Below are 26,570 nucleotides of genomic sequence, written 5' to 3'. Positions count from 1 at the left end.
ACTAGGGAAGACTCTCCCTCAGGATGACTGCCTCATTCTCATCCTTCAGGTCTCAGTTCAAAAGCCTCCTCTCCATGGAGAGGCCTTATCTAAATTAGGACCCCACACCGAATTCCTCAGTCACTTACTCTTTCGTATCACCATGTTTTTCCCTTCATGACAACTCTGGAGGATAATGGGAGATTCTGGGTATTTATTTATAGTTTGTACATTCCACCGGAATATAAGTTCCGTAAAAGCAGAGATTGTGTTTATTTTGATCACACCTAAATTCTTAGCATCTCGCAGCGTGTCAGTTCAGAGAAGTCATTCAATAAATCTTTTTGAATTAATACACAGATAAAACCATTACTTTTATTTTAAAAAAAGTGTAAATGTGGCTACTACTGCATGAAAACACATCAGGAGGTATGAGAATGACACAAGAGGGATTCACTCATATCAAGCAACAGCATGGATTGCACTTGAAATCAGATGAATCCATTCCCTAGAATACAATAAGCATTCCTGTGAGCTCACTTGCTCTGGGAATGGGATACATCTACCAGAAATATGTTTAAAAAAAAAAAAAACAGGTGGTAGAACTGAAATAGGGACATTAAGGGAAATGGATAATGTTCACTAAGCATTGTTTATAAATCCAGATCCTAATTCAAAGTATGTTACAAAAAGGGAAGTCTGAAGTAATGTTATTCTTATACCTCTCACAAAAACAATACTTCTAGAAAAGCTGAGGGCCTGGGAATTTTATAGAGTTTTTGCATGGGAGGCAGGAATTTTGCCTTTTGAACAAGAACAAAAATCTTAGGACACAGAGAAAGCATGCCTTTTAAAAACTGATTTCACAGTAATTACTCTATACATTTTGAGTAATCTTTATATTACTTTTAAGCATATCAAACTAATTCATTTATTTCCCTGTTAATAAAGAAAAGGTACATTCACAGAATTAGTGCACTTAAAAAGTAAACAGAGGAAACAGGAGATCGAGAGTCAATAACCTCTTCAATGGCAAATTTGATCACCTCAAAACACAAACTTTTGCTGATTTTCAACTGCTCTTCTCATACTTAATGTTGCAAATATGGCTGGTTTAGCAGGCCAGCTTTTCAGGACAGCCCAACACAGGACAATCCAAAAATGCATTGAGACTGGTATAGAGTCCGTGGAGTTTTGTGTGTAATATGAAGAAAACCCTTTTAACTTTGATGTCCAAGGCCAGGAGCATCCTTCTCCCAATGCGTATCGATCCAGGATTCTTAAGGCTAGATTTCATCAGGTAAGAGGGCAGTCCGTTCCTCCTCTGTGCCCAGGATATTTTGGAGTTTAGATCTGCATTGAAAGAAAAAAAAGAAGAGAACCTCAATATTTCCCATCTTAAAAAAAAAACCTAGTACCTACATCTCTACCTTTCCCCCTAAATGCATCTACCAAGTAATGAGGCTTTGAGTGCCCAGAAATCTGCTGACTGGAAAAATAGATATAGAATGGTTATTTCTTTTCCATTCCCACAGGTTGATTTTTAAAGGGGAAAAAAGCTCAAGAGTTGCCCATACCTTCTTCTCCGTGAGTGCTCCCACAGATAAAACAAGCCCATCGTCAGTCCCTTGAAAACAATTAAAGGGACTGGTTAATGCCAATTCTCCAGGTCACATTTTTCCACAAATGTAAGGAAGATGAAAACAAAAGACTGATTACTCACACTTGTTAGAGCCCAAAGGCCTTGGACAGCAGCTGCCCATTCAAAACCAATTTTCTCATACAGAAATCCACCCAGTGTTGGTCCTATAAAAGCACTAACAATGAAAAGAAGAGTCTTAAATAATGTTAACAACAACAACAAAAAGAATTACTTCCTAAAGGCTGCACAATTCCTCGATCATAAATCTTCATTAAATTGGAACTGTAAGCACTAAAGACAAAAGCCAGTTCCTGGACAGAGCACTGGGTGTGAGAAAACAATTGTATTTGATAATGACGATGTTCAAATTTTTTAAACAGTTCTAAAATTATAACTGTTTCTGAAAAGTTGGTGCCTTACAGAAAAATTTTAAAAAGGTGACACGCCCCCAAAAGAATCTTTATATTATTCTCTCTATTCTTTTTTTTTTTTAAAGATTTTATTTATTTATTTGACAGGGAGAGACAGAGCGAGAGCAGGAACACAAGCAGGGGGAGTGACAGAGGGAGAAGCAGGCTTCCCGCGGAGCAGGGAGCCCGACACAGGGCCAATCCCAGGACGCTGAGATCATGACCTGAGCCGAAGGCAGACGCTTAACGACTGAGCCACCCAGGTGCCCCTATTGTCTCTATTCTTCTCAGTATTTGTATTTATTTATTTTTTTAAGATTTTATTTATTTGTGAGAGAGAGAGAGAGCACAAGCAGGGGGAGTGGCAAGCAGAGGGAGAAGCAGCTCCCCGCTGAGCAGGGAACCCGATGCAGGGCTCGATCCTAGGACCCTGGGATCATGACCTGAGCCGAAGGCAGACGCTTAGCCGACTGAGCCACCCAGGCATCCCTCAGTATTTGTATTTAAAATAATTTAATTTGGTACATATTTATTGGGATATACTACAATGACAGCACATGGTTACCCCTCAGGTATAGCAAAGAGTAAAAAATGAACAAATGAATGAAGAAATGAATACATTTTTAAAACTTGAGATACGCCCGTTAAAGGAACTTAGAAAGATCACTTAAAAAAGACAAAACATAGGGGACCATTTTGATGAGGTTTTAAAGCTGCTGGTATAACCACTGATCTTAGAGGCAGAGGGTGTGGGTTAGGACTCCAGCTCTGCTCTAAACGGATTAGGTGCCTTTCGGCAATTCATCGGACTTCTCGGTGTCAATTTCTTCACGGAAATGAAGACAGTAGTTTCCATCTGGCAGGTGTGAATGAAATGGCTACTCACCCAACTGACCACATTGCACTGAAGAGACCTGACACGAGTCCCAAGGTGCTTAATCCCTCTTCAAAGCCATTTTCACTGCAGAGACACAAGAGTAGATGTTATGAAAAGGGAAACCTACATGAAAGCAAATAGTGTGTGACAGATAAGTTAAAATAGACCGGAAATGATCTGAACAAAACCAACAGCCAGAACACTCCATTTCTAAGATGAAAAGCTAATCTAATTTGAAGGAATTTTCATAGTTATGTTGACTCTGTGGTTTTCTAAAAATAATTTTATTGCATACATAAAGCATGACATTGAGTCATGACCCATTTGCATGAAGTCTCATAAAAAACACATAATTAACAAAAAAAATCTTAAAATGAGATGAACATGCAAGGAGAATAACGGGAAACTTTTAGAAAACCCAGAGGCAGCTCCTTAGTGCTCGGAGAATTGTTGACTTGAGCCAGCAGAGCTCATGCTATTCTCCCTGCTCCAGATCCGTTGGTGTTCTTCGTCATCATGCCTCCTAAACAAAAGACTGGTGGCCAAGTGACAAATGCCTGCTGTGATACTGGGATTTATAATAAGAAATATGTATTTCTTACTATATAACAGGAAGACCTCCTGTTTCTGGCATAGAGCCCCCAGTACCCTTGCAATTTCCTGGGGAAAGCAATTTCAAGTGTCTTTGGTCATGTTAATGAGGTGAGTCTTAGGGGCTGGATGCCAAGAGAGCCAAGCATGTGATTAGAGGGTTAGAACTTTCAGTCCATTCCTGGAACCCCCCCACCTCTGAGGAGGGGACAGGGGCTGAAGGTTGAATCCATGGCCAATGGTCACTGATTTAATCAACCGTGGGTATGTAATGAAGTGTCCCTAGTAAACCAAAAGGACAGGATGAGAGAGCTTCCAGGTTGGTGAACCAGAGCCCTTCCATATGCCAGTGTGCGGGGCCCCAAACCCTACAAGGACAGAAGCTCCTTTTATCAGGACTTCACCCTGTGGATCTTTTCATCTGCATGTTGATTTATATCCTTTAATCTCTTTTGTAATAAACCAGTAACTCTAATGAGTACACTGGTTTCCTGAGCTCTGTGAATCACTCTGGCAAATTAATTGAACTTAAGGACGTTGTCATGGGAACCTCTGATTTACAGGCCAGTCAGTCAGGAGTACATGTAACAACCTGGACTTGCAATGAGCACCTGCAGCACAGGGCAGTCTGTGGGAAGGAGCCCTTCACCTGTGGGATGTGATGTTCTGTCCAGGTAGATAGTGTCAGAATTGAGTTGCGTTGTAGGACACCTAGCTGGTTCTGGAGAGTTGCTTGGTGTAGGAACCACCCCCACCTCCTAAACCCCCCAACACACTGGAAATGGTTCTAGAATCATTTTATCTGTGATTGTATGCCCTTGTTGTGGACCTTCTCCACGAGAAGGAAACAATGCTGAGACCTTTCCATTGTGCTTTGGCTTTTCAAAAGTATATGTGTTCCTAGACATAAACCAAGCCAAGCCTCAATCCACAACTCATTTTACCTATCACTGTATTAATATTACCATATATTGTCATCTATACTATAGTATTATTGCATATACTATCTATATCACAATATTGTGTGACATAAAATCATGAAGATTTGGTCTTGTGAAAAAAACTCCAACATCCTACAAAACTGAGAAATTCAAGAAAGCGTGTGATGCTCCCTGCTATTCACAACACTGCTCCTCAAGCACAGAAGTAACTTACTATGCACAACTGAGGATCTCCGGGATAGTTGGGATTATACTCATTCCTGCAGAGATACCGTTCAGGACTAATATTAGCACCAGCAGCCAGAGCTGACTGCAAAAGAGTTTTGGAGAAAGAAACAAATCAAAACAACATTAGCATGTTGACAGACACAAAACCTCACATTAAGGAGGGCAGGCTGAATCCCAGAGATCTTGTTTCACAGATTACATGACTAGTCTGCCTCATTCCCATCTGATCCCACTTCATTCAGTGACAGCACCCTTACATTTTGGTGGGGGGGTGGGGGAAATCAATTCACCATGATATCTCAATTTCTTTGGTCACACATGTTGCCTGGAGTCAACATGATAAGAGGTTATCACCATACAAAATCTTTTCAAAACTGGCTAAATGTTAATGTTGCTCCTTCAATCACTTAGCTTTGAAGTTCAATTGACTGAAAAAAATGGTGTAGAAGGGAAGTGGTAAAGGAAGTGACAGGAAACTAATTTTGTTCCACTTCCTGCACTGTGCCATTTACTTAATATCCATTTCCCCATTAAATCCTTGCAGCAATATCCTGCCAAGTAAGCACTATGATCAGATAAGAAAACTGAGGCTCTTGGAGGCTAAGTGATTTGCCGGAGTTCCCATATCTAGTAAGTGGCAAGGGCAGGATGCAAACCCAAATCTGAAGGACCCTGAGATCCTTGCTCTTCCATGTCACACTTTATCCCAGGATTACCTGAAAAGCTCTAAGCTCCCTTTATTTCAGCAAACAAATTACATTTAACAAGCTCCAATGAGCAGCTACTACATGCTAAGAATGAGACAGAAACAAAAGAAAATTTGATCCCAGTCTCAAGGATCAAGAAAGAATAGAAAAAACAAAAACATACTGTAAGAACTATCAGCTAAAAGTAGGTAGCAACAAATGCTATTTTTAAAATAAAGTACAAACAAGCGTGCAGTTGAAATGCAAAGGGAAAAGAAGCATTTTTCCTCATTTGAGATAGATTTTAGGCATTTCTATTTCTATTGGCTTGTACCACCGTTAGCTCCGAATAAGGTAAAATACTGCCAGTCTAACAAACAATTCACTATAGTCCTAAATCAAGGTAATTATTGAAGTAATAAGGTTCAAAATATGAAGCCATGCCCTCGTCCCACCAAAAATTTCTTTAATAATTCTTAATGCTATTCTGCCAAAAATGCAGAAAAAGGAAAAACATTACCTTTTAATGTGCAAGACTGGGATAGGTCCTAAGAGCATGTAGCATCCTGCCGTGATTATGTTTCCCCAAACCAGAAACCATTTCCTTAGATGCTGGTAAAGAGAAGGAGAGTCCAAAAAAACCCTGAGAGGTAAAGCTCCTCCATAAATAAAGCATATGCAAAAAAAATCATTGAAGAACACAAGCCAGGACATGAAAAAAATCCAAATACATTGAAGAAAACAAAACTTTACATTTAAGAGAAAATAGGTAGATGGTAAACAGAAAAGCAAAAACAATATACCCCGAGCTAGGGAGTTTCTAAGGACAGGGATTCCTTGGGAAGGGAGTGTATTATAGATTTTGCACACGATGAACAATTCCAAAAATAACAATTTAAAAAGCAGTCACCACAAGGAACTACCTGGTAGATGCAATCCACACTCACATTATTTAAAAAGTACCCAATAAAATTATTCCTTTTAAACTACTTGAATGCAGGCTGAAAATTCTTGGGGCAAAATATCTGCTCAGTTATAGAAGACGGTCTTAACATGTATCACATGATCTCACTAATATGAGGAATTCTTAATCTCAGGAAACAAACTGAGGGTCGCTGGAGTGGTGGGGGGTGGGAGAGATGGAGTGGCTGGGTGACAGACATTGGGGAGGGTATGTGCTATGGTGAGCGCTGTGAATTGTGTAAGACTGATGGATCACAGACCTGTACCTCTGAAACAAATAATACATTATATGTTAATAAAAAAAAAAAGAGAGAAGATAGTAGGAAGGGAAAAATGAAGGGGGTGAAATCGGAGGGGGAGATGAACCATGAGAGACTATGGACTCTGAGAAACAAACTGAGGGTTCTAGAGGGGAGGGGGATGGGTTAGCCTGGTGATGGGTATTAAAGAGGGCACGTACTGCATAGAGCACTGGGTGTTATATGCACACAATGAATCATGGAACACTACATCAAATGATGTAATGTATGGTGATTAACATAATAAAATAAAATTTAAAAAAAGAAGTGGGGATCAAAAAAAAAAAAAAAAGAAGAAGACGGTCTTATAAAACCAAGCTCCAAATGCTGTTTAAGACACTTGCTTTTTGTCACCCAGATTACGAAGTAATCTCCATGTAATTTAGGTCTTGATAAATATTTACGTAAGTTTAATGAAGAGGAGAAATGCAAAATAAATAAATAAACACTAAAGCCACAGAAGCTGGAGAATTGGTGATCAGTACTGTATACCAATCATCTGGACTGAATGGTTTAGACCTAGGCAAAGGAGAATAGAAGGGATTTTCTATCAGGATGGCCACAGGATAGCCAATGTACATTTATGGAGCCAATCCTTTCATGCCCACAGAAAATCTAAATTATCTCCACTCAATGTGCCCAAGTCCTAACTACTTCTGGGACTCCGCCCTAATTTTTAAGGCCAATCCCAATGTTCTTTTGCATCAGGGGACTTTTTTCCTTTAGAAAGTCAAATCCAATAGTTTGTCAACAGCTTCAGTACAGACTCCTTTTTCCCCAGAAGAAGCAATTAATAGTGAATTTGCTCAGAGTGATGGCAGGTTGGAAGATACTGGAACCTCTCCATCGACTCCAAAAATTGAATATAGAATTTAAATGTTCTTGGCCCCTCAAAAAAAAAAAATTAAAAGATGATATAGAGGTGATGGATGTGTTAATTAACTAGATGGAAGGCACTCTTGTATTTGGATCCCAAATCACCATGGTGTACACTTTAAATATCTTACAATTTTATTTCTCAATTATATATTAATAAGCTGAATTTTTTTTTTAAAAGATTGAATATCAATTCTAATCAGTGGACCTCTAGAGTTCCAGAAGTACAGTCGGAAAACCACTGGTCTAAATATACAAAAGTGATTCTTAAATGTAGATTCAGTGTACGTACTGGTATTTTATCACTCAGTAGTCCAAACAATGGTGAAGAAATGGCATAGGATAGTGCCAAACCCAGGAATACCAGTCCCACATATCCAGCTGGTAAATTAAACTGTAAAAGAAATTTTATATTAGAGTTATGTCTTTAAGTCATTTTTAAAATAAACATAAATCTTTTCTAGCCACTTCGTGAGTTCTTGTCACCTTGAACTGCTACCACTCAGCATCCTTACTAATTGTGATCTTACTTTTGTAAACGGATTCCTTTTTCTCTATGAGGGGAAGAAAAACCTAACCAGAGGTCAAAAGTCCTAGATGTCTTGCTTTGTAGCATTTGATTTTGCACATATAATTTTGCTTCTATGACTCATAGCATTTTTTACATGTAAACCAGCGTTTCATAAACTTTAGTGTGCATTAGAATTACTCGGAGAGCTTCAAAGACGTTCTTAGTTGGAAACAAGGTGCTAACGTGCCTTGGTTCAAGGGATGAAAAAAAAAAGAGGTTCTTAGACTTCAGCCCTAAGATTTCTGATTCAAAAGGTATGGGACGGGACCAGAGAATTTGCATTTCTTTTTTTTTTTTTTTTTTTTGAGTAGGCTCCATGCCCAGCATGGAGCCCAACATGGGGCTTGAACTCACGACCCTGAGATCAAGACCTTAGGTGAGATCAAGAGTGGGACACCTAACCTACTGAGTCACCCAAGCACCCCAAGAATATGCATTTCTAATAAGCAACCAGGTGATGCTGACTGCTCATAGACTGAAATGGACTGGTGTAAAAAACACTGAGGATGATATCTATCCTAACCATTTCAAAGGGATATTAATATCTAATTAAAGAATTAGATGGTAGGGTACATTACAAAAGGCTTTTAAAACAGTAAGCTACCACACAACTTTGACATTGTAACTATTACCACCTTTCTTTGGTTAACTAAGTTGTTCTCATTTTCCTTAATTTCCTTAACTAATTCTTTTAAGTAAGCCCATGAGATTTATGTATCAGTCCATATGTGTTTTAAAAATTTTTATGACAAATTAATCCTTTAAAGATACTAGTAGGGAGAAAAAAAGTCAAAGGTGTCTTCTTCTGATTTTATAACGGGGGGAGACAGGGTGGAACCCTCCTACCCTAAAAGGCTAGGTGACAAATGATGGGACAGTAAGCTGCCAATTCAAACAACTGGTGAGAAGTCAGAAGAATGGCAACAGGTTTTTGATAGAAAAACAGGAAAATACAAAGATACATTTCTAAGTGTATTTAGAAAATGTATTTAGAAAATAATATTTGTAAAGATTTCTGATAAAATAGTTATGAGCAACTTGCATTTATCAAAGATTGGTTATGATATTTTTTCCTTGGTTAGGTAGAATTCTTCAGAGGATAGAAAAATGACATTGTTGATGATGGGAAGGGCATGTGTCATCATAAACACAAAATATGTTTCTTGTTACCTCATGGATGCTAACGCAAGATATTACATTATTTTCTAAATGTTGGGCCAGGCACTAAAATCACAGTCTCCACAGTCTCCACAAATCTTTTTGGGTATCTCACACACCCAAAACTGTCTCTAGTGATTTCGAGGAGCTGTGTTTCTGGTAACTGTGCTTTTTGAATTCCCATACCTCACATACCGTGTGGGCTGCAGTTAGAGTTCTGCCTTTATAAACACATATTAATTCTTTCAGTATAATTAACTATCAGACTTAGTAATGCACTTTATCACATTATTAATCTTTTTTTCAGAAATATCTAAGAGCAAATTTCTACAACAACCAACTTTTAAATTCAACATTTATTTTCCAGCACTCAAAAAAAAAAAAAAAAATTGAGAGAGACTCTTGATTCCTTTCTACCATCCCAGATTAATATATTCCATAGCCATTTCGTCGTCTGTAATAGCCTAAAAAGTAAGTGGACCCAGAGGGGATCTGTTAGAGAAGAACATTAAATGAGCTACTGAGTACCCCAAACGTCTCACTGGAATTCAAACAAGTAGAGGGAAGTGTCCTTGTCGAGCAGCCAGACCTGTGATGACTCAAGCAAGACCTTGAAAAGGAGACAAGTATTCGGACCACTTAGTGAAAAGCTTCTTTCGTTTACCCTGAATCAGACCCCTAGTCAAAGGGATGTCCCAGAGGGAAGGTACAGGCTACACTAGGGTGCAGTTCTCACCCTGTCTCCTTCTCACAGTTATCCAGAGCTCTTTCCACAAGCAGGACCCAAGAGCAAGCAATCATACCTATCTTCTACAGTGCAGAGCTCTTTGACAATCAGGTTACCTACCTTCTCCAGAACAAAGAGAGACAGAGTAGGATCAAGGAAGCCAAAACATGAGCTGAGCGAGTTGATGACGAAGGCTATGAGAGCGACCTTGGGTAAAGTGATGAGTTTCCAGAATGAGTGTTCGCCTGGATCAGAGTCTTTGGGTAAAAATTTAAAAAAGAAAAAAAACAAAACAAAACAGAGTAATTAAAATTTTGAACTATTTTGAAAAGTAAAATTGGTAAGGCCATCTTTATTTGGTAATCAAAATAACTGCACCTCTGAGTTTGCCTAAAATTGCCTATTATCTATATTTGCAAATAAATTATTCAAACCTAGAAGCCCGATTGAGTTTTCTTAAAAACATTTCTCAAATTCATAAAGAATCAACTGGAAGCAGAGTGTGAGGAGAAGAGAGGTCTTAGGTTATAGGTTATAAACGAGAAGCAAGTGAGGCCTTTCCCAGATGGGATAGAGAATATGTAAATTTAGATTTGGTGCATGGGAAAAGCCAGAAGCTTTATCGAGGAACAATGTGTGTATGCTGAGAAGGAATCTAAGTTCATCAGAGAGCACAAAACAATTTTTTTTTTTTTTCTGATGGCAAAGAAAACACCAGATTGAGAGGGGTGCTACTGAATCATGAGTAAACTACACTGGCATTCAAGGTCAACTGCACGGACCTCACTTCTAGCATTCCCCTTGCAGGAACCCAGCTTCTTCACTGTTCCCAGCAATAGGAATGGTTGTTTCCAAGCCTCGAGTCACATGCCATGACTCCTTTCTTTTCCTCCTGCTATTTTTTCAAATTCTATCCACTCTGTAAGGTCTGGCTGTGGCCCACAAATTTTACCTTCCTCTGTTTCCTACCTCACTTCTGGTCTCTACCATACCTTTCAGCACCTAAACTACATTTCATTTTACATTGTTTACTATTGTTTGGTGATTTTCCTAGCTTCCCGTTAATTTACTGAGCAAAATCTTTGCTGAGTCAGATACCATGCAAAACCCTAGGCAGACAAAAGCAAAGAAGACAGACCCAGGCCCTGTCCTCACAAAGAAGTTACAGGAAGGAATGGAGAGAGCTAGGATGGAACTAGGAGGGGAACTTTCAAAGCATATGAGAGGACTGCCTTAACCAAACAAACAAACAAAATCAGGGAAAGCCATATAAAGAAGACTTCCCTAAAGTAGTGATATCTAAGTTGATGCCCAAAGCATGAGCTTAAGATGAGCAAGCAAAGAAAGAGGAAAGAATAAGCCAGGCACATTATTCCAGGAATGGTACTTTCTAAGACTCAGAAGTCAGGAAAACTATTCTGTGTTTGAGGAAATGAAAGGAGAGAAGCAAAGCTGGAGGATGGAGATTAGTGTAGGGGTCACCAGCAGCGTGGAGAGAGATCATACTGCAGAAGCATGTTTATGCAAGACTCTGTAAAACATGCTTAGAAGCCTGAGAAATCCCTAGGGAATCCAAACAAGGGGGTAGGAATCAGATCTGTGGTTTAAAAAGACCTCTCTGTGGCCTTGGGGAGAATGAAGACAAGGGGACCAGTCAGGACCTGCTCCAGTGCTAGACCAGAGATGATACTGGCCAGGTGTGGACATGGAAGTTCTTCGAGGGTGAGGATCAGCACTTGTAGATTCTCATTTCTCCAAAAACACTTGTCATGGTTCATTACTTAATTCTTGGTGAATAAGGATCCAGTATGGAGCAAAATACAAAAAAAAAGTACAAAGAATGGTTCAAGAATTTTGAGTGTTACATTTAGACTTGGTCAGGATCCAAGGGATAAAGTTAAACCATGATGTTAGTTTCTTATTTATCAGCCAAATAGTCAATGGTGAACCAAATGTGAACACAGCCCAGGATGCTCAACTATAGAAGGTGTGCAGTTAGACTTAGAAAGAGGACAAACACCACCATATGGCTTGGTGCAAAAGGGCCAGCAGGGAGAGACTTCATTTGGTGTGGATTTTGAATGGTTTATTAAAGATGTTCATTAGTCACCTTTGAGATATAAATTATAGAAGATCAATTTTAATCGGTTATATTTATTTGCATATAAAAGGCATTATGGATTTATGGTATAAGATAAACTATTATGGCGGAAATGGTCGCCTTCTCTAAATCCAAAGTGGGAAAAATGAGAAATCACAATGAGAATACATAAGAACGCCCAAAGAAGCAAACACATGAGTTTAATTAAACTGTGGAAGAAACTCAAGTAATGAAAGCCCCTTAGGATGAGATATCTGCTTCAAGAGACACATGGCATAATCACCTGGGGAGCTTTTCTAAGCTACTCGGGTACTGTCTCTGCTCCCCACAATTCTGCCCTATTCTTTAGGGGGATGGGACCCCTGGTTGACAATGCTGCCACAGGAAGCTACTGTTGGAGGTGGGGAAGCAGGGAGGGAAGTGGGGTACCCCTTAGGTGTGAGGGGGCAGGAAAAATGCTGACCACCGCAGCACTACTTACTCGGCATTTAGTTGGATGATTGAGAAGGTTCAGAAAGACTTCCCAGAAGAGGTAATACAAAGTAAGTTTTGAAGGATGAGGAGGGGTCAGAGCAGATGGGAAGGGGAGAGATTTCAGATCATGTGATTCCTCTACTGAAATCTCACAACAGCTCCTCATGGCTTTCAAGACAAAGTTCACATTTCACAGATTTAGGGATTTTTAATAAGAGGACTGGCACATCACATCCGTGACCATTTTAGAAATACTTCATTAGAGCAGTACAGAAGAGGGGACTTGGTGAGCAGATACAAAGGATGAGAGAGAGGGAGAGACTAAAGTTGACTCTTAAAACCCCAAAGCTAGAACCACACTGTCTTATGAGTCTAGAAGGAGGTAAAGGAGTGGGGTAGAACTTGTAGGACACAAAATTCTGCCAATATCATCACAATAAAAGAAAATTTCATTTTCTAGCTTCTATCCATAAGCTCTCCAAAAACATTAATTTTAGTAAGTACTCCTTCACAGGAACACCTAAATCTGTATTTACAGTCTTAACATTATCAATCTCAGAGTTTTTTTTAATGCCAGTTTTTTCCATTCAATTTAAATAGAAGATCCTTCCATAGATGAACAGCAACTTCGCCAAACCATTTTGTTCATGAAAATATAGCTAACTGGGACTTTGTTAAGTTCAATGAAAATGCTGGGAGGTTTTAATCGAGGAGTAACAGAAATGAGGAGAAATAAGTGCCAAGTAACTAGGCTGGTGGCAGTCAGGAGGGGCTGCAAAAGATACCGTGTGGTGGGGGGAGTAAGGAGATAAGGAGAGCAGGCCAAGACTCTAGAAGTAAAGATGAGGGGGCGGTCTAGGGCCTCATCACAGAAGTTCTAAATACCCTGTCCTACCATGAATTAATAAGCAAAGTCTTTTTTCCCTATACAGTGTGGTAAAGCATTGACAGAACTCTTTTCCCCACTGCATGAGACTCTGACCTGGTGTCAGTTTCTTGATTATCAGCCCAGTGTTCATCTGTGAACCAAGCAACCAGGATGCTCGACCACAGAAACCACTGTCTTATAAGCAGAAAGACTGACAGCACCGCCTTGCGTTTCAGGGGGGTAGTGCTTCTCTAGAAACTTTCTCTAGCTCTCTCCTCTCCAGCCTTCAAGTTAACTCTCCAGCTCTGTTCCCTTCATCACCTGATAAGGGTCAAATGCCAACGATGTTACTAGGCAATCTCGCTGGTAATAAAAATAATCTTTTTGTGGTAAATGTCATCTGTAGAGAAGGAACTAGAAATGAAACACCATGCTTGGTGTCTCCCTGAGTGTGCTGACTCGGGGGTGTCCCCCATGGCGACCCTAGCAGCTATGTCCATGGAGCTATTACAGGATAGGTTGACTCTTATGTGGCATGAAGGTTTGAAGCCAGGGTGACCACCATTACTGCCCGATGCTGCTCTGTGTTCTCCCACTGGCAGCTGGGAGGACCACTGGGGAGAAGGTCTGAGCCCGCCCTCTTGCCTGCAGGCCTTCCAAGAAGACAGTGCCATTTCTGGCCTTTGATAATTTGTCATTCCGAATATTGAATTAAGTCCAAGAAGACCTCTGATGGGCACTTCACAGGGGGATGTTTTATGATGAGAAATTAAATATTTGTTAGTTCTAAAGGTTAGAAAGAATTTGCAATATATAGAAATTCATATAAACTGCCTACAGCAACGTTTCTGAAAAGAGAATCAGTTCTTTCAGGGTGTTCCATAAATCTATTATCGATTATATAAAATAAAGTATTTGTTAAATTGGTCTCGTATAAAGGCATAAAAATTCTTAAATTTCAGATTCTTAAAATGAGTAATAAATGTGGTCTTACCATAATTAGGTAAAATGTACACGTTGAGTGGTACCATCAGCAGAACTATGCATCCCAGAAAAATAAAAGGCACCTCATAGCCAAAGGATTGATACAAGAAGCCACCTAAAGGAGGCCCTAACACTAGTCCCAGTCCAGAAAAAATCTCAAGACTTCCCTAAAAATGGGGGAGGGGGGAAAGAAAATTGAGTCAATATAGTTTGTTTGAAGAATTAACAAATAAAGATTTAATGGACACTATCTGAAAAAATTCTATCCACTTCACAATTTATACACACAAACCCACACAAACCCAAGATGAGCCAAAAACTTAAACATACACATTGAAATCATAGAAATACTAGAAAAATAAAATATGGCAGGCTTTTTTTTTTTTAAAAAGATTTTATTTATTTATTTGACAGAGAGAGACACAGCGAGAGAGGGAACACAAGCAGGGGGAGTGGGAGAGGGAGAAGCAGGCTTCCCGCAGAGCAGGGAGCCCAATGCGGGGCTCTATCCCAGGACCCTGGGATCATGACCTGAGCCGAAGGCAGACGCCCAATGACTGAGCCACCCAGGCACCCGGCAGGCTTTTTTTTTTTTTTTTTTTTTTAATACTTATGGTGGGGAAGTTTTTCTAATTGCAACATAAAACTCACAAGACACAGAAGAAAAAAATTCATAAATCTGATTACATGAAAATATGAAAAACAATGAATGGGTTAAGTACATCAAAAGACAAATGAAGAACAGGGAAAAAATACTGACAAAGGACTAATTTCCCCAAATATATCAAGAGAGCTAATACTAATCAATGGGGGGAAAAATGAACAACCCAATAGGAAAATGAGCAAATGCTATAAGTAGACTATTGACACATAAAACAAAATACAAATAGCTCTTAGGCATGTAAAACAAAACTCATCCTTACTTTCAAAAGAAGCTAACGGTTAAACCACAAGATACAAGTTTTAACCAATCAATCATCAAACACTCTGCTGCCAAGAAAGTGAGGAAAGCAACCCACACACACAGTGCTGGTGAATGAACATAGGAGGGTGATTTGGCAAATCTATCAATATTATAAACGCACATACTCTCTGACCCAGAATGCCAATCTGGAAATTTAATTTATGGGCACAGCCGTCAAGATGGGATATGGTATCTGCACAAGCTTATGTGCTGTAGCACGGCTTGCATCAGCAAAAGATGGAGACAATCTAAATATTCATCAACACTTCGAGTAAACTATGGCTGTATGTTACCTCCATATAATGGAGTACTATGAAGTGCCACTAAAGGGAAAAAAAGAGTAAGAAACTCTTCATATATAGGCGAGAAAGAACTCCAAGATGATTTCACTGTTAGTATGAGAGCAAGGCTCTGACGAGTGTAGAGTATGCTACCACCAGTGTAAAGGGAACAAAGGGGGAAGGAATCATGTCCTGTGTGAGAGCACGTTCACCCCTGTTCATACATACATGGAATCACTCTAGAAGGAAACTGTAATCTCTGTGGCCTCCTGCGAGAACGATGCTGGACTGCGTGCCTGGACAACAGGTGTGCCCATGAAGGTGGGAAAAAGTAATGCATAGAATACATTCACTACATTCTATATTTCCTTTGGCAACTTCTGAATTTTGTACCGTATAAAATTCTTTTTGGTTAAAATTAAAATCAACAAAACAGTGCTATGGAAGATATTGTACTATTAAAAAACTCGTATAGAAATTGTGCCATTTTAAACCAATCTAGTCTTTTTTTTTTTTTTAAAGATTTTTTAATTTATTTTATTATTTTGAGACAGAGAGAGAATGAGAGAGAGAGAGAGAGAGAGCACATGAGAGGGGGGAGGGTCAGAGGGAGAAGCAGACTCCCTGCCGAGCAGGGAGCCCGATGCGGGACTCGATCCAGGGACTCCAGGATCATGACCTGAGCCGAAGGCAGTCGCTTAACCAACTGAGCCACCCAGGCGCCCCTAAACCAATCTAGTCTTTAGGGGTACTAAGCAGAGACTGTGGCCGGCAACCTAGCATCCTCAGACCTCACAGAGGACACAAAAGTAGTCCATTGGTAACTTTCAATTTCATAAAGAATATAGGAATTCTGCATTTAGTCACAAGGAAACCATCCAGATCAACTACCATGTTAGGTGTGTCAGCTTTTGGCTGCAATTTTTATACAGAAATGGGGTATGGCAACATGAATTTCCCCTATTGATCAGAAAATCGAAGGGACTATTGCCGTCATCACAGGAATTTCTTGGGCAGCACCTTCCAGAGTGTTCCACAGAACAGCAGTTCTTTAAGAGTCAAAAAGTGGTTCCATAGTCAAATTGAGTTGTGGAAAATTAAATAAAATATCTTTACTACAGGATTTCTCAGAGCCTTAATACAGACACGTGAAAGTTGGAGGACAACTCAGGTACACTCCAAACATTTTACCCACAAAACCTTGTTTTACAGAGCATGTCAATGGCCTCGTGTTCTTCTGAACCATTTCTGAGAAATGTATTTCTGGGAAATGTAAACAGCACACCTGTTACGGTGGCCATCACTGCATGCCACATGGCCCCAGAACCTAAAATGAGCCTGAGCAGCCAGCTAGCTAACTACAGATATAGATATTTAATAAAAAGTGGGAAGAAATAATTACCTACACAGCAAAAATACTAATGGCCAAAACTGTAGTATTAATATGGGTAAATAAGGGCATTCTTGGCACTAAGCTGATGAGGTCCTAAAGTCTAAAGGACAATTATTCCTTCTGAGGGCTGCATTTGGTCTGATATGCAAACCACAGGTCCTTCAGGAGTGCATGGGTCCAGAGGAGAGAGCCGTAAGAGAGCCTGCTTGGGGTCTGAGACAGCAGCCAAGAGCTGAGACAGAAATCTGGTGTGACACTAATATTAGATGTCCAGGCAATATATGGGAATGTATGTCAATCAAGTTCTGGATTTGGGGGAAAGTAAGAGAGCACACAAGGACTTCAAGCTCCCTCAGATTCCTACCATGAACGTGGGAAAAGTAGAGGAAGGACTCGAGCATGAATCAAGTGTCTGGCCACTAGGGAATTGTCCACTGTTGCTCAGTCACAGTCTGGGTACAGAGAGACAACAAAATACTACCGGGGAGCTCGTTTTGTTTGGTTTTGTTTTTAATGGTTAAAAGAATATTTAGTGTGAACCACACTTACCTGTCAAACTGCTCATTGAGGGAATCCTAAGCCTAGGAAGAGACCTAAATAAGACTAATGGTACATTTGCTGACAGCCTGCTGCTGGAAGTAGTAATTGGGGTAAAAGGTAACCAAAACACCGAAAATAGGAAAAAGCAGATCTCAAAGAAAGCGTCAACTTGGAAAGGGCAAATATTTTAGCCTACATGAAGAGGAACATAGGAAACATGTACGAAATACATACCAACACCGTAGCCACATTATTTGGAAAAGCCTTTACAAGAATGGAAAAAGAAGCAGTTATTGCCGCCGCAAAGCTGACTGCATCTGCCACTCTCACTAGAAAACACATAGCAATAAATATTGGTCCTTCTGGAACTTGATCCAATACACTAAAAAAGAACAAGACAATTCACAGATGCCAGGCTGGTTTTTATTGTATCTCAACTCACTGAAAATAGTATCTCATCCACAGTTCTCACAATAAATCTCTTTAGAATATGATTTTTTTTTTCAGTTGCTTTGTTATACTTTCAGTAGAAGGGAATTATCTCTTTGTTGGGTGACAGTCTGAGTCATAGTGACAGTTTCGTTGCCCTTTTGTGCTGACATAACTGGGCCTCTACATGATAATCCTAAATCGGCTTTCTGAAGTATGTAGAATCACTCCGACAAGAATATACACAAAAGAAAGACTCCTTGGTCTCAGGTACCCCTCAGTGGTAGAACTCAAATCTTTAAGGGAAAAAAAAAAAAAAAGAATACAGAAAATAGAAGGCCATCCCTCCTCCCCTGCAAAAAAAGTAAAAAAACAAAAAACAAACAAAAAAAACCACTTAGTTGGATATGAAGGCTTCCTGACCTTACTTCATCATAATCTTACCGTGCTCTTTCCATTCCTCTATGTTCCCCAAGAAGTTGTGCAGGCTCTTCCATATGATTTGCCACTATGTTGTTGGTGCAAGGACTCTAAGCTTAAGAACTTCTACAGCTATTTTGCCTCTGGCACTTATTTTCCCTTTTCCGGGGAAACAGCACTGGGGGGACCCATTCCGAAGGGAGCACATGACTCAAACCCGGCCAATCAGAGCGCCCCCCTTCCCCCCACTGCCCGTGTTGCAGGGATGGGTCACCAACAAAGATCAGGCCAATGGCTCCGTTCTGTGAATCTACTGGAAGCTCAGGAAAAGTGGGAAGCTGCTGGGGAATTCTTCCTATGGGAGCTGCTGGGGAACTCTTGCTACCACAAGGGGACAGCCTGTCCAAGAACACAAGAAGAGGAAAGCAAAACCAGGAACTTGAGAAAGATTTCCGATGACGTTATTTTAACATCTGTCTCCTGAGGTGCTTCAGCTGATTCTTTAATGCAGGTTGCGCTTGAGCCACAATATATCCGTGACTCAGAAAAGTGAGTTAAGTTTCTGTCACTCACACTCGTAGGAGTCCTGATGAACAGATTCAGAAGCCACTTAACGGTAAGTCCTTAGAAGACCCCTTCCTTCATTTGCCCTATCCTCTAAACACCCAGTTCCCTTCACCAATAGCTACGTGCTGGGCCCTCAACAGGCAATCAATGGTACTGACTGATTTAAAGAATCCATTAACATTTTAAACTGAAGATAAATTATGAAATCTGTTCAAGCTCCCAAACATATCAGAACATGACTTACCCAAAGAGAATTGTAACTCCTCCTGAGACAAACATTCCTGCTACAAACATAAATTTTGCTCCAATTTGCACAAGCTATAATAAATGTCAGAGAAGAGTGGTAAATTGATGACTGTTACAAGTCCACATCCACATAAACAAATCCACTGCATCAGAAAATATAAGGTTTAGGAAATATACATATACAATTAATATAAGATTATAATAATTCTTTAGTGGAATGACAACATACATTGCTTGCAAACATGGAAGAAGTGAAAAATCAATCAACCCATTATGGTAAATGAAATAAGTCAGTCAGAGAAAGACCAATACCATATGATCTCATTCATTTGTGGAATTTAAGAAACAAAACCAACGAGCAAAGGGGAAGAAAGAGACAGAGACCCAAACCAAGAAACAGATTCTTAACTATAGAGCACAAACTGATAGGTTACCAGAAGGGAGGTGGGGGGGGATGGGGGGAATAGGTGATGGGGATTAAGGAGGGCACTTGTTGTGATGAGCACCAGGTGTTTCATGGAAGTGTTGAATCACTATATTGTGCACCTGAAACTAATATTACACTGATGTTAACTAACTGGAATTCAAATAAAAACTTAAAAAAAAAATCCATCAACCCTAAGAATGGAACCATCAACAGCATAATTCATAAAATATAATGGTGGCTATTTCTGTATCAATGGAAATTCTAGACTTATAAATTAGAATAACTCATTACACAATATATAAAAATTAAAATGTTCATAAGAACTTTAATACTTACATATTTTCCAAATACCAAAGATGCCAGCAAGTCAAACAAAGCGTAACATCCAAAGATCATACCCGTAACTGTATTGCTGACTCCTTTCTTTTTAGCCTTTAAAGAAACAGAAAAGGAAACAAAGTTTGAAAGACAAATTCTCATCCATGTGGAAAGATGGAGCTATTAGATCAGAGCATTGTTTTCTTGTAACCTTTATCTGCATAGCAATTTCAAAGATTATCATTTTAAAATAAGCAGGATGGGGAAGGAAGGGAAACTAGAGTAAAACCTAGTCTCTGACATGAAAACTGTTCTCTCACCATACCCATAAGGAATTGTTGGCTTTATAATCTTGAGAAAGAAAAACAAAGCTGGAGGCAACGTATTTCATGATTTCAAAAATAAATTACAGGGGTGCCTGAGTGGCTCAGTCGGGTAAGCATCTGACTCTTGATTTTAGCTCAGGTCATGATCTCAGGGTCATGAGATCAAGCCCCGCAGTGGGGCTCCGTGCTGGACATAGAGTCTGCTCAAGAGTCTCTCTCTCCCTCTGCCCCGCCCCCTGCCCCCACTTTCACACATGCATGCACACTCTATTAATTAATTAATTAATAACAAAGCTGAAGTAATTAAAACAGCATGGTACTGGCATAAAGACAAACATATGGAACAGATTAGAGAGCCTAGAATTAAACCCACACACATATGGTCAATTGATCTTCTACAAGGGTGTCAAGGACACAAGGAGGAAAGGATAGTCTCTTCAACAAATGGCACTGGGGAAACTAGACATCCACAAAAAAAAAGAATGAAATCGGACCCCTGTCTTACACCCACTCACAAAATCAACTCAAAATGACTTAAATATAAGACCTGAAACTGTCAAACTCCTCAAAGGGGGGTGCTTCTTGACGTTGGTCTTGGCAATGATTTCTTGGATTTGACACCAAAAGCTCAGGCAATAAAACCAAAAGTAGACAGATGGGATGAGAACTCGGCGATCAATAAGCCAAGGAGAGAGGCCTGAACAGACCCCTCCCTTACAGTCCTCAGAAGGAACCAACCTTGCCAACACCTTGATCCCAGACTTCCAGCATCCAGAACTGTTAGACAATGAATTTCTGTTGTTTAAGCCACCCAGTTTGTGGTACTTCGTTATGGCAGTGCTAGCAAACTCAACGGGCACCTCAACAGGAAGGTATCATCAAAGGAGTCAATAAAGATATGGAAAGAACATTCACCGGTCACGTCCCATTATCCATGCATGTCCTTTGCTTAGTCGATCTGATAAGTATTTCATACAGAGTCTGGCATTATTTATATAATGGCTTTGCAACTAACATTTATTGGACTCTCACTATGAGCCAGGATCTCTATTAAGTGCTGTTTTACATGCTTTCTAACAACAGTTAAATAAGGTATGTATTTTTAGCTGGCCCCATTTTATAGATGAGGAGGCAGACGTGCAAAAATTACACGGTCATGGCAGCCATGAGAGTTTCCATCTTGAGCAGGTTCCCACATTCGCTGTGGAGCTGGGATGGTGACTTCAGATATCCCGGAACTACATTCCATGGCAGCAGCTAAATATCACTTTTGGAATGTGGAGGCTGCTTCACATTAGAAAAGCACGAATAGCTATTAAAAGCAATTTCTAGTTCACATGTTATCCTGTGACAAAGAAGGAGGGTGCCAGAAAAAGGATGAGTAGAAATAGAAATCTTGCACAAGAATTTAAGAAGGGCCCTGTTTCTCCTTTGTCTAATTAGCTCTAGCTAATAGGAAGGATACATGCAGGAGGAAAGGTAAGTTTTCCCAGGGCATTTGGCAACCACTAGGCTTTATTTTAATAAGAAATGAAAAGGAAGAGCCCACTCTTTGTATCTAGATCTTTTAAAGTTAGAATGCTCTCTCCCTGCCTCTGTCTTCTTTCCTTCAGCCTTCCCTCCTGTAAACAAAAAAACTAAATCAAAAACTTAAAAGTACAGCATAGGGAATATCAATACTTCAATAACTTTGAATGGTGACACATGGAAACTACATTCATTGTGGTGAGCACTGCATAATGTATAGAACTGTCTAATTGCTATGTTGTAGACATGAAACTAATATAACAATGTACGTCAACTCTATGTCAACTTTTTTTAAAAAGATTGGAAAAATTATTAACAAAATAATAAAAAATCAGGGCTCCTGGGTGGCTCAATCGGTTAAGCGTCTGCCTTCAGCTCAGGTCATGATCTCAGGGTCCTGGGATCGAGCCCCACATCAGGCTCCCTGTTCAGCGGGGAGTCTGCTTCTCCCTCTCCCTCTGCCCCTCCCTCACCTCGTGCTATCTCTCTCTCACTCTGCTCTCTCTCTCCATCAAATAGATAAATAAAATCTTTAAAAAAATAAATTAAATAAAAAACCACACATCTGTACTCTGGTTTTCCTTTGTATTCCACTAAGAGGAAGCTAATATTAGTTGCTCTGAGTTCCAACTAAGCCAGGAAATGCTCTGCTAACTTGTTCCAGTTACTCTAGTTCTCTTAATTCCAGAGGCTCTACCCATCATTTTATTTCCTGAAACCCAAAATTGATCAGGCTACTCTGTCTTGTTCAAACATCCCAGATGACTTCTCGCTGACATCTTTGGCATGCAGGGAAGGACCCTTGCCTTCCAGCTCCCCCTGCCTCCACTGATCTGCTGCCTCCTCTTGGACCTCCCTCCAGCCCAGGCCCAAGCCACATCAAGTTGTCTGCTTTCCCCAAGAACATGCTATTTACTTTGGTAATCCCATGACTATCTCAACCTATTTCTTTCCTACAACACCTTCGCCTCTGTTGTTCACCTTAAGAACTACATTTCTCAAGACCCACCTTGGATCTATCCCATGAAGTCCCTTTGAGTACTACCCCTTTGTCTCCCTCCCTCTCTCCTTCCCTCACTACCCTCACACAGGACAAAATTAACCATTCCTTTCTCTAGAGTCTCCTAAAAATTTGAATAGCCTTTTGGTAAAGGGTGTCCAAATACTCTGCAACTTACGTTTTTTTCACTCCCAATGGATTGACAAGAGAGGGACATTTTCCTGATCTCTTTTCTGCCCTAACACATCCAATGCCTGCATACCCTAGAGCGGGAGGCCATTAACCCTCCCACTCCCATTCAGTAAAGAGAACTAAATTAGGCCGGTCACTGAACTCCTGAGTCTTGTCTTCGTTGGCAACATGATCAGATTCTTACTATTCTGCCTATCCCTTATGGAGTAGCTGCAGAGACCAAATGGGATAAACATGTGGGAAAGCACACGGAAAACTAAAAAGCACTGTATGGGTACAGAGTCACATTGTTCCTTCAGCAGAGAAGCCATTTCCATCCTCCTTGGTAACACACAGAATGAAGGACTCCATGTTATCAAGGCAGTGAGAGGACTGAGAGTGCAGTAAGAGCTGAGGCTTTGGCAAAGAGTGCAAAGCCAGTACCAGTCCTTTCAGGCTACATCCCACCCGCCTCCAGATTTCAGGTGGATTCTCGAGGAGTTAATCCCCTTTGAGTCTGTGTCGGGGCACCAGCGTGGCTCAGTTGGTTAAGCGTCTGCCTTCGGCCCAGGTCATGATCTCAGGGTCCTGGGATCAAGCCCCGTGTTGGGCTCCCTGCTCAGCGGGAAGGCTGCTTCTCCCTCTGCCCTACTCTCTCTCTCTCTCTCTCTCAAATGAATAAATAAATAAAACCTTTAAAAAAAAATTCCCTTTGAGTCTGTGTCATGACCTATAAACCCACATAAAAGGCAATGATTGGAAGGAACTAGCAAATATTAATCCGAATTCCTCCTTGGCACAAACCATCACTACTAGATCCCATAAGAAATTCAAGTCGAAAAAGGGGGATTTAGTGGGACCATGTCTTTCTAATTCCAAATCTTAATAAGCTAAAAACTCCAGGAGACAAACTTCCTGTCTTAGCATAGACCTTTTGCGATAATGCTAAAATCTCGATTACTCAGAGCACCCCCTTTGTTTCAGTTGCAGAAACCAAACAAAGATTGATCAAACTACATGGTAAGCAAAGTAATCCTCAGAAGGTCAATTATATTTAGGTGAGTTATCTCCCAAGAGGATTTTCTTTCTGACTGGATTTTTTTCTCTGGTATCAAATATTCCATCAGAAGTCTTACTGTTTACTAAAGTTATATGCATCATCTTTACTAAATGCAGATTTTTACATTTTACACACCATAAAATGAAATAATTCAAAGTGCTTCTTAAAAAATTAAAATTCATAAAAATATAAAAATGTCTCACCTCCTTGGGGAAAAAGGGTCCAAGGATAGAATAGCACATCATAGAACCCAAGTTAATGGAAGCTGCTGATATCAGTACAAAGAGCTGTTCTCTTGAAAGCTGTCTGGGCGTCTCTCTTGCATTTCCTGGAGGGTCATCACCTTAAATGCAAACATGCTACAATTACAGGCATATAATTGGGATTACTGATCAAAGTTTGCCACTTTTGTGCACGCTGAAGATAATATTTGCAGAGCTAAGAGCTATTTTGAATATAGCACATTTGACCAAATGTAATTGAAAACATATCATTTTCAAGGCAGAATTTATCAAACCATCTGATCTGTCTTACCTTCACTACTTCTTCCACCTTAATAAATTCCTTCAAGAAAGATGAGGCAACAAGGAGATCTCCAAAGGGTACTGCTCTCTAAAGTATAATGTAATTTCTCCAGTTACTAGCTTCATATGCTACATGGACTCAAAATGTTCTAAGCACATCAAGTTAGCTGTTCATTAAGCATTCTAGGGTAGTATTGAAGTTAAGTGTAAGTAGGAGAAAACAAGCTAAAGCATTCAATTGGCGAATGGATACTTACAATGGCATGCTGCTGGAAAGACAAGTCCCACAAATCCACACATATGTTACATAATAACTGGCCTTTTGCATTGACTATTTCAATATTTATTTCCAGGGCTAAGTGTTCATTTAATTTAAAGACAATAGGTCAATTACTCAGTTTCAAATATTCAGCAAATTTATCATTTTTAAATTCAATGGCTTGGAGAAAAAGAAATTCAAGTAAGAAAACTACTTGGTTTGCTCTACTTTTCAGAGGTTGCTATTGCAGTCCAGGAAAAAAATAATCTGTGCAAGATGAGGAAGTCTCAAGAATCTTTGTAAAACTTCTGGAATAGATGAGGAAGGGAACTGAAAGTTAAAACGAGGGAGCAACAGTAGGTGCTCGAAATGTAATGTTCACCTTTGTCTAATGGCATCTTATTTGAATGCATTCCCAAACACACGATATTTATAAAAGCAGCGCTACAGAGGAGAAAAGTCTTCAGAGACCTCGCTCGCCCTGGCCCTGAACTTTAACCCCCTCCGGAGAGAGAGAAACTCTAACCCGAAGCCCCCCGCCAGGCCCCAGCCTTTTCGAATCTCTCCCAAACAAACCAAGCTAAAACTAATTCAATCGTCGATAAAGGGGACAGGACCCACGCCACCAAGGGGTGTCTGTCCGCGCCGCTCTCGGTCACCTCTGGGGAGGCGTGGGCCCTCCTGGTCCCCCGGCGCGTCCATGCGCGCGATGCGCGGTGCGCGGACTCTCGCGCCGCGGCTCTGGGGTCCAAGCCCGCGCCCTCGGACTCGACCTCGCAGGAGCCCACGAGCTGGCGGCGCCTGCTCAGCCTGACCCTGGCATTGTCGATTCCCCTCGGGCAGCGGTGGCCCTGGAGCTGCCCGCAGCCTGGGAGGACACCTAGGCGCTCCGGGAGGCGGGGCGGGGGCGGGGGCAGGGCGGGGGTGGAACAGCGCCTTTTTTTTTTTTTAAAGACACAGGGTACTACCATACTTGACGCCCTCGGATAGGCTGTACTTTTCATTCTGTATGGGGTAGGGTGGGGGGAGAACTCCCTACATTCCTCCTAGCCTAAAATGAGTAAAATGTATTTCCACTAAAGGTAAGAAAGGAAGCTTATATAGGCATAGAAAAGATAGGCTACCACCTTACTGTCGCAATCACAACTTGCACGTGCGCGCGCTAGCACATACACACACATACACACACACACACACACACAGGCTTCACTTATCTTCAACCTTATTTACTATTTGGGAACAGTTAACGTTTGAGGCCTGGGAAATTCTTGATTTGGGGCCAACATAAAATTTAAAAGACTACTGAGTTACCACCTTGTTTCAGTCATTGTGAATTTAGAGATGAATGAGCCTCCATCCAGCCTCAAGTAGCATACCTCCACCTAGCAGGTAAAACAGACACTTATGTTAATAATTTATTATGATGCAATGAGTTCTGTAATAGAAACATATTGGAAGAACTATTTACTTTGGCTAAGTGAGGCCAGGATGGCTTCCTGAGGAAGAGATGTTACCTTGGGTCTTGAAGTTTATGCAGAAATTCCTTGGGTAGGTAAGAAGAGTCTTTAGAGCCATTCGAAATAGAAGGATTAGCTGTAGCCCAGCTTCTTTCAAGTGGCTTTCCAGAATCTTATTTTCTAACCCCCACTAGCTTCTCCAATCACAATGTACTCTACAGTCCCTCTCCAATCTAACATCAAACCATAAAGGGGAAATTTTTTTGAATTATTTCTTTGATGATTA

General features: G+C 40.4%; 1 protein-coding gene across 3 annotated transcripts; it reads right to left on the bottom strand.

Annotated features, from left to right (window-relative positions):
- Positions 1–224: 224 nt before the first annotated feature.
- On the bottom strand, positions 225–26,209 carry SLC18B1 (solute carrier family 18 member B1). 3 transcript variants are annotated; one of them, XM_032407848.1, is made up of 15 exons: positions 25,487–25,715; positions 24,579–24,656; positions 24,248–24,387; positions 19,979–20,074; positions 19,214–19,287; positions 17,788–17,935; positions 14,386–14,542; positions 10,069–10,205; positions 7,785–7,886; positions 5,875–5,966; positions 4,655–4,750; positions 2,918–2,992; positions 1,703–1,796; positions 1,557–1,606; positions 225–1,332 (listed from the first exon to the last, which is right to left on the bottom strand). In XM_032407848.1, the coding sequence occupies exons 3-15, from the start codon at positions 24,287–24,289 to the stop codon at positions 1,266–1,268; spliced, it is 1,230 nt and encodes a 409-aa protein (XP_032263739.1). In that variant the 5' UTR covers positions 24,290–24,387; positions 24,579–24,656; positions 25,487–25,715; the 3' UTR covers positions 225–1,265. The 3 variants fall into 3 exon arrangements, with proteins under 3 accessions (XP_032263739.1, XP_032263740.1, XP_032263738.1); XM_032407849.1 differs by lacking the exons at positions 24,579–24,656; positions 25,487–25,715 and adding an exon at positions 26,142–26,209; XM_032407847.1 differs by lacking the exon at positions 24,579–24,656.
- Between the last annotated feature and the right edge of the window lie 361 nt (positions 26,210–26,570).

The sequence above is a fragment of the Phoca vitulina genome, unplaced genomic scaffold (assembly GCF_004348235.1).
Source record: "Phoca vitulina isolate PV1807 unplaced genomic scaffold, GSC_HSeal_1.0 scaffold9, whole genome shotgun sequence".
NCBI classification, from domain to species: Eukaryota; Metazoa; Chordata; class Mammalia; order Carnivora; family Phocidae; genus Phoca; species Phoca vitulina.
The sequence above is the reverse complement of the archived record's forward strand: the minus strand, read 5'-3'. Positions and strand labels throughout refer to the sequence as shown.

Excerpts from the sequence above, each read along its gene's own strand:
- SLC18B1 (XM_032407847.1), bottom strand. The coding sequence starts at position 25,529 with ATGGACGCGCCGGGGGACCAGGAGGGCCCACGCCTCCCCAGAG. Across the intron at positions 10,206-14,385 it reads GTACATTTTACCTAATTATG|ACTCTGATCCAGGCGAACAC; the intron begins GTAAGACCACAT and ends TTTTACCCAAAG. Across the intron at positions 5,967-7,784 it reads TACTGAGTGATAAAATACCA|CATCTAAGGAAATGGTTTCT; the intron begins GTACGTACACTG and ends TCTCTTTACCAG.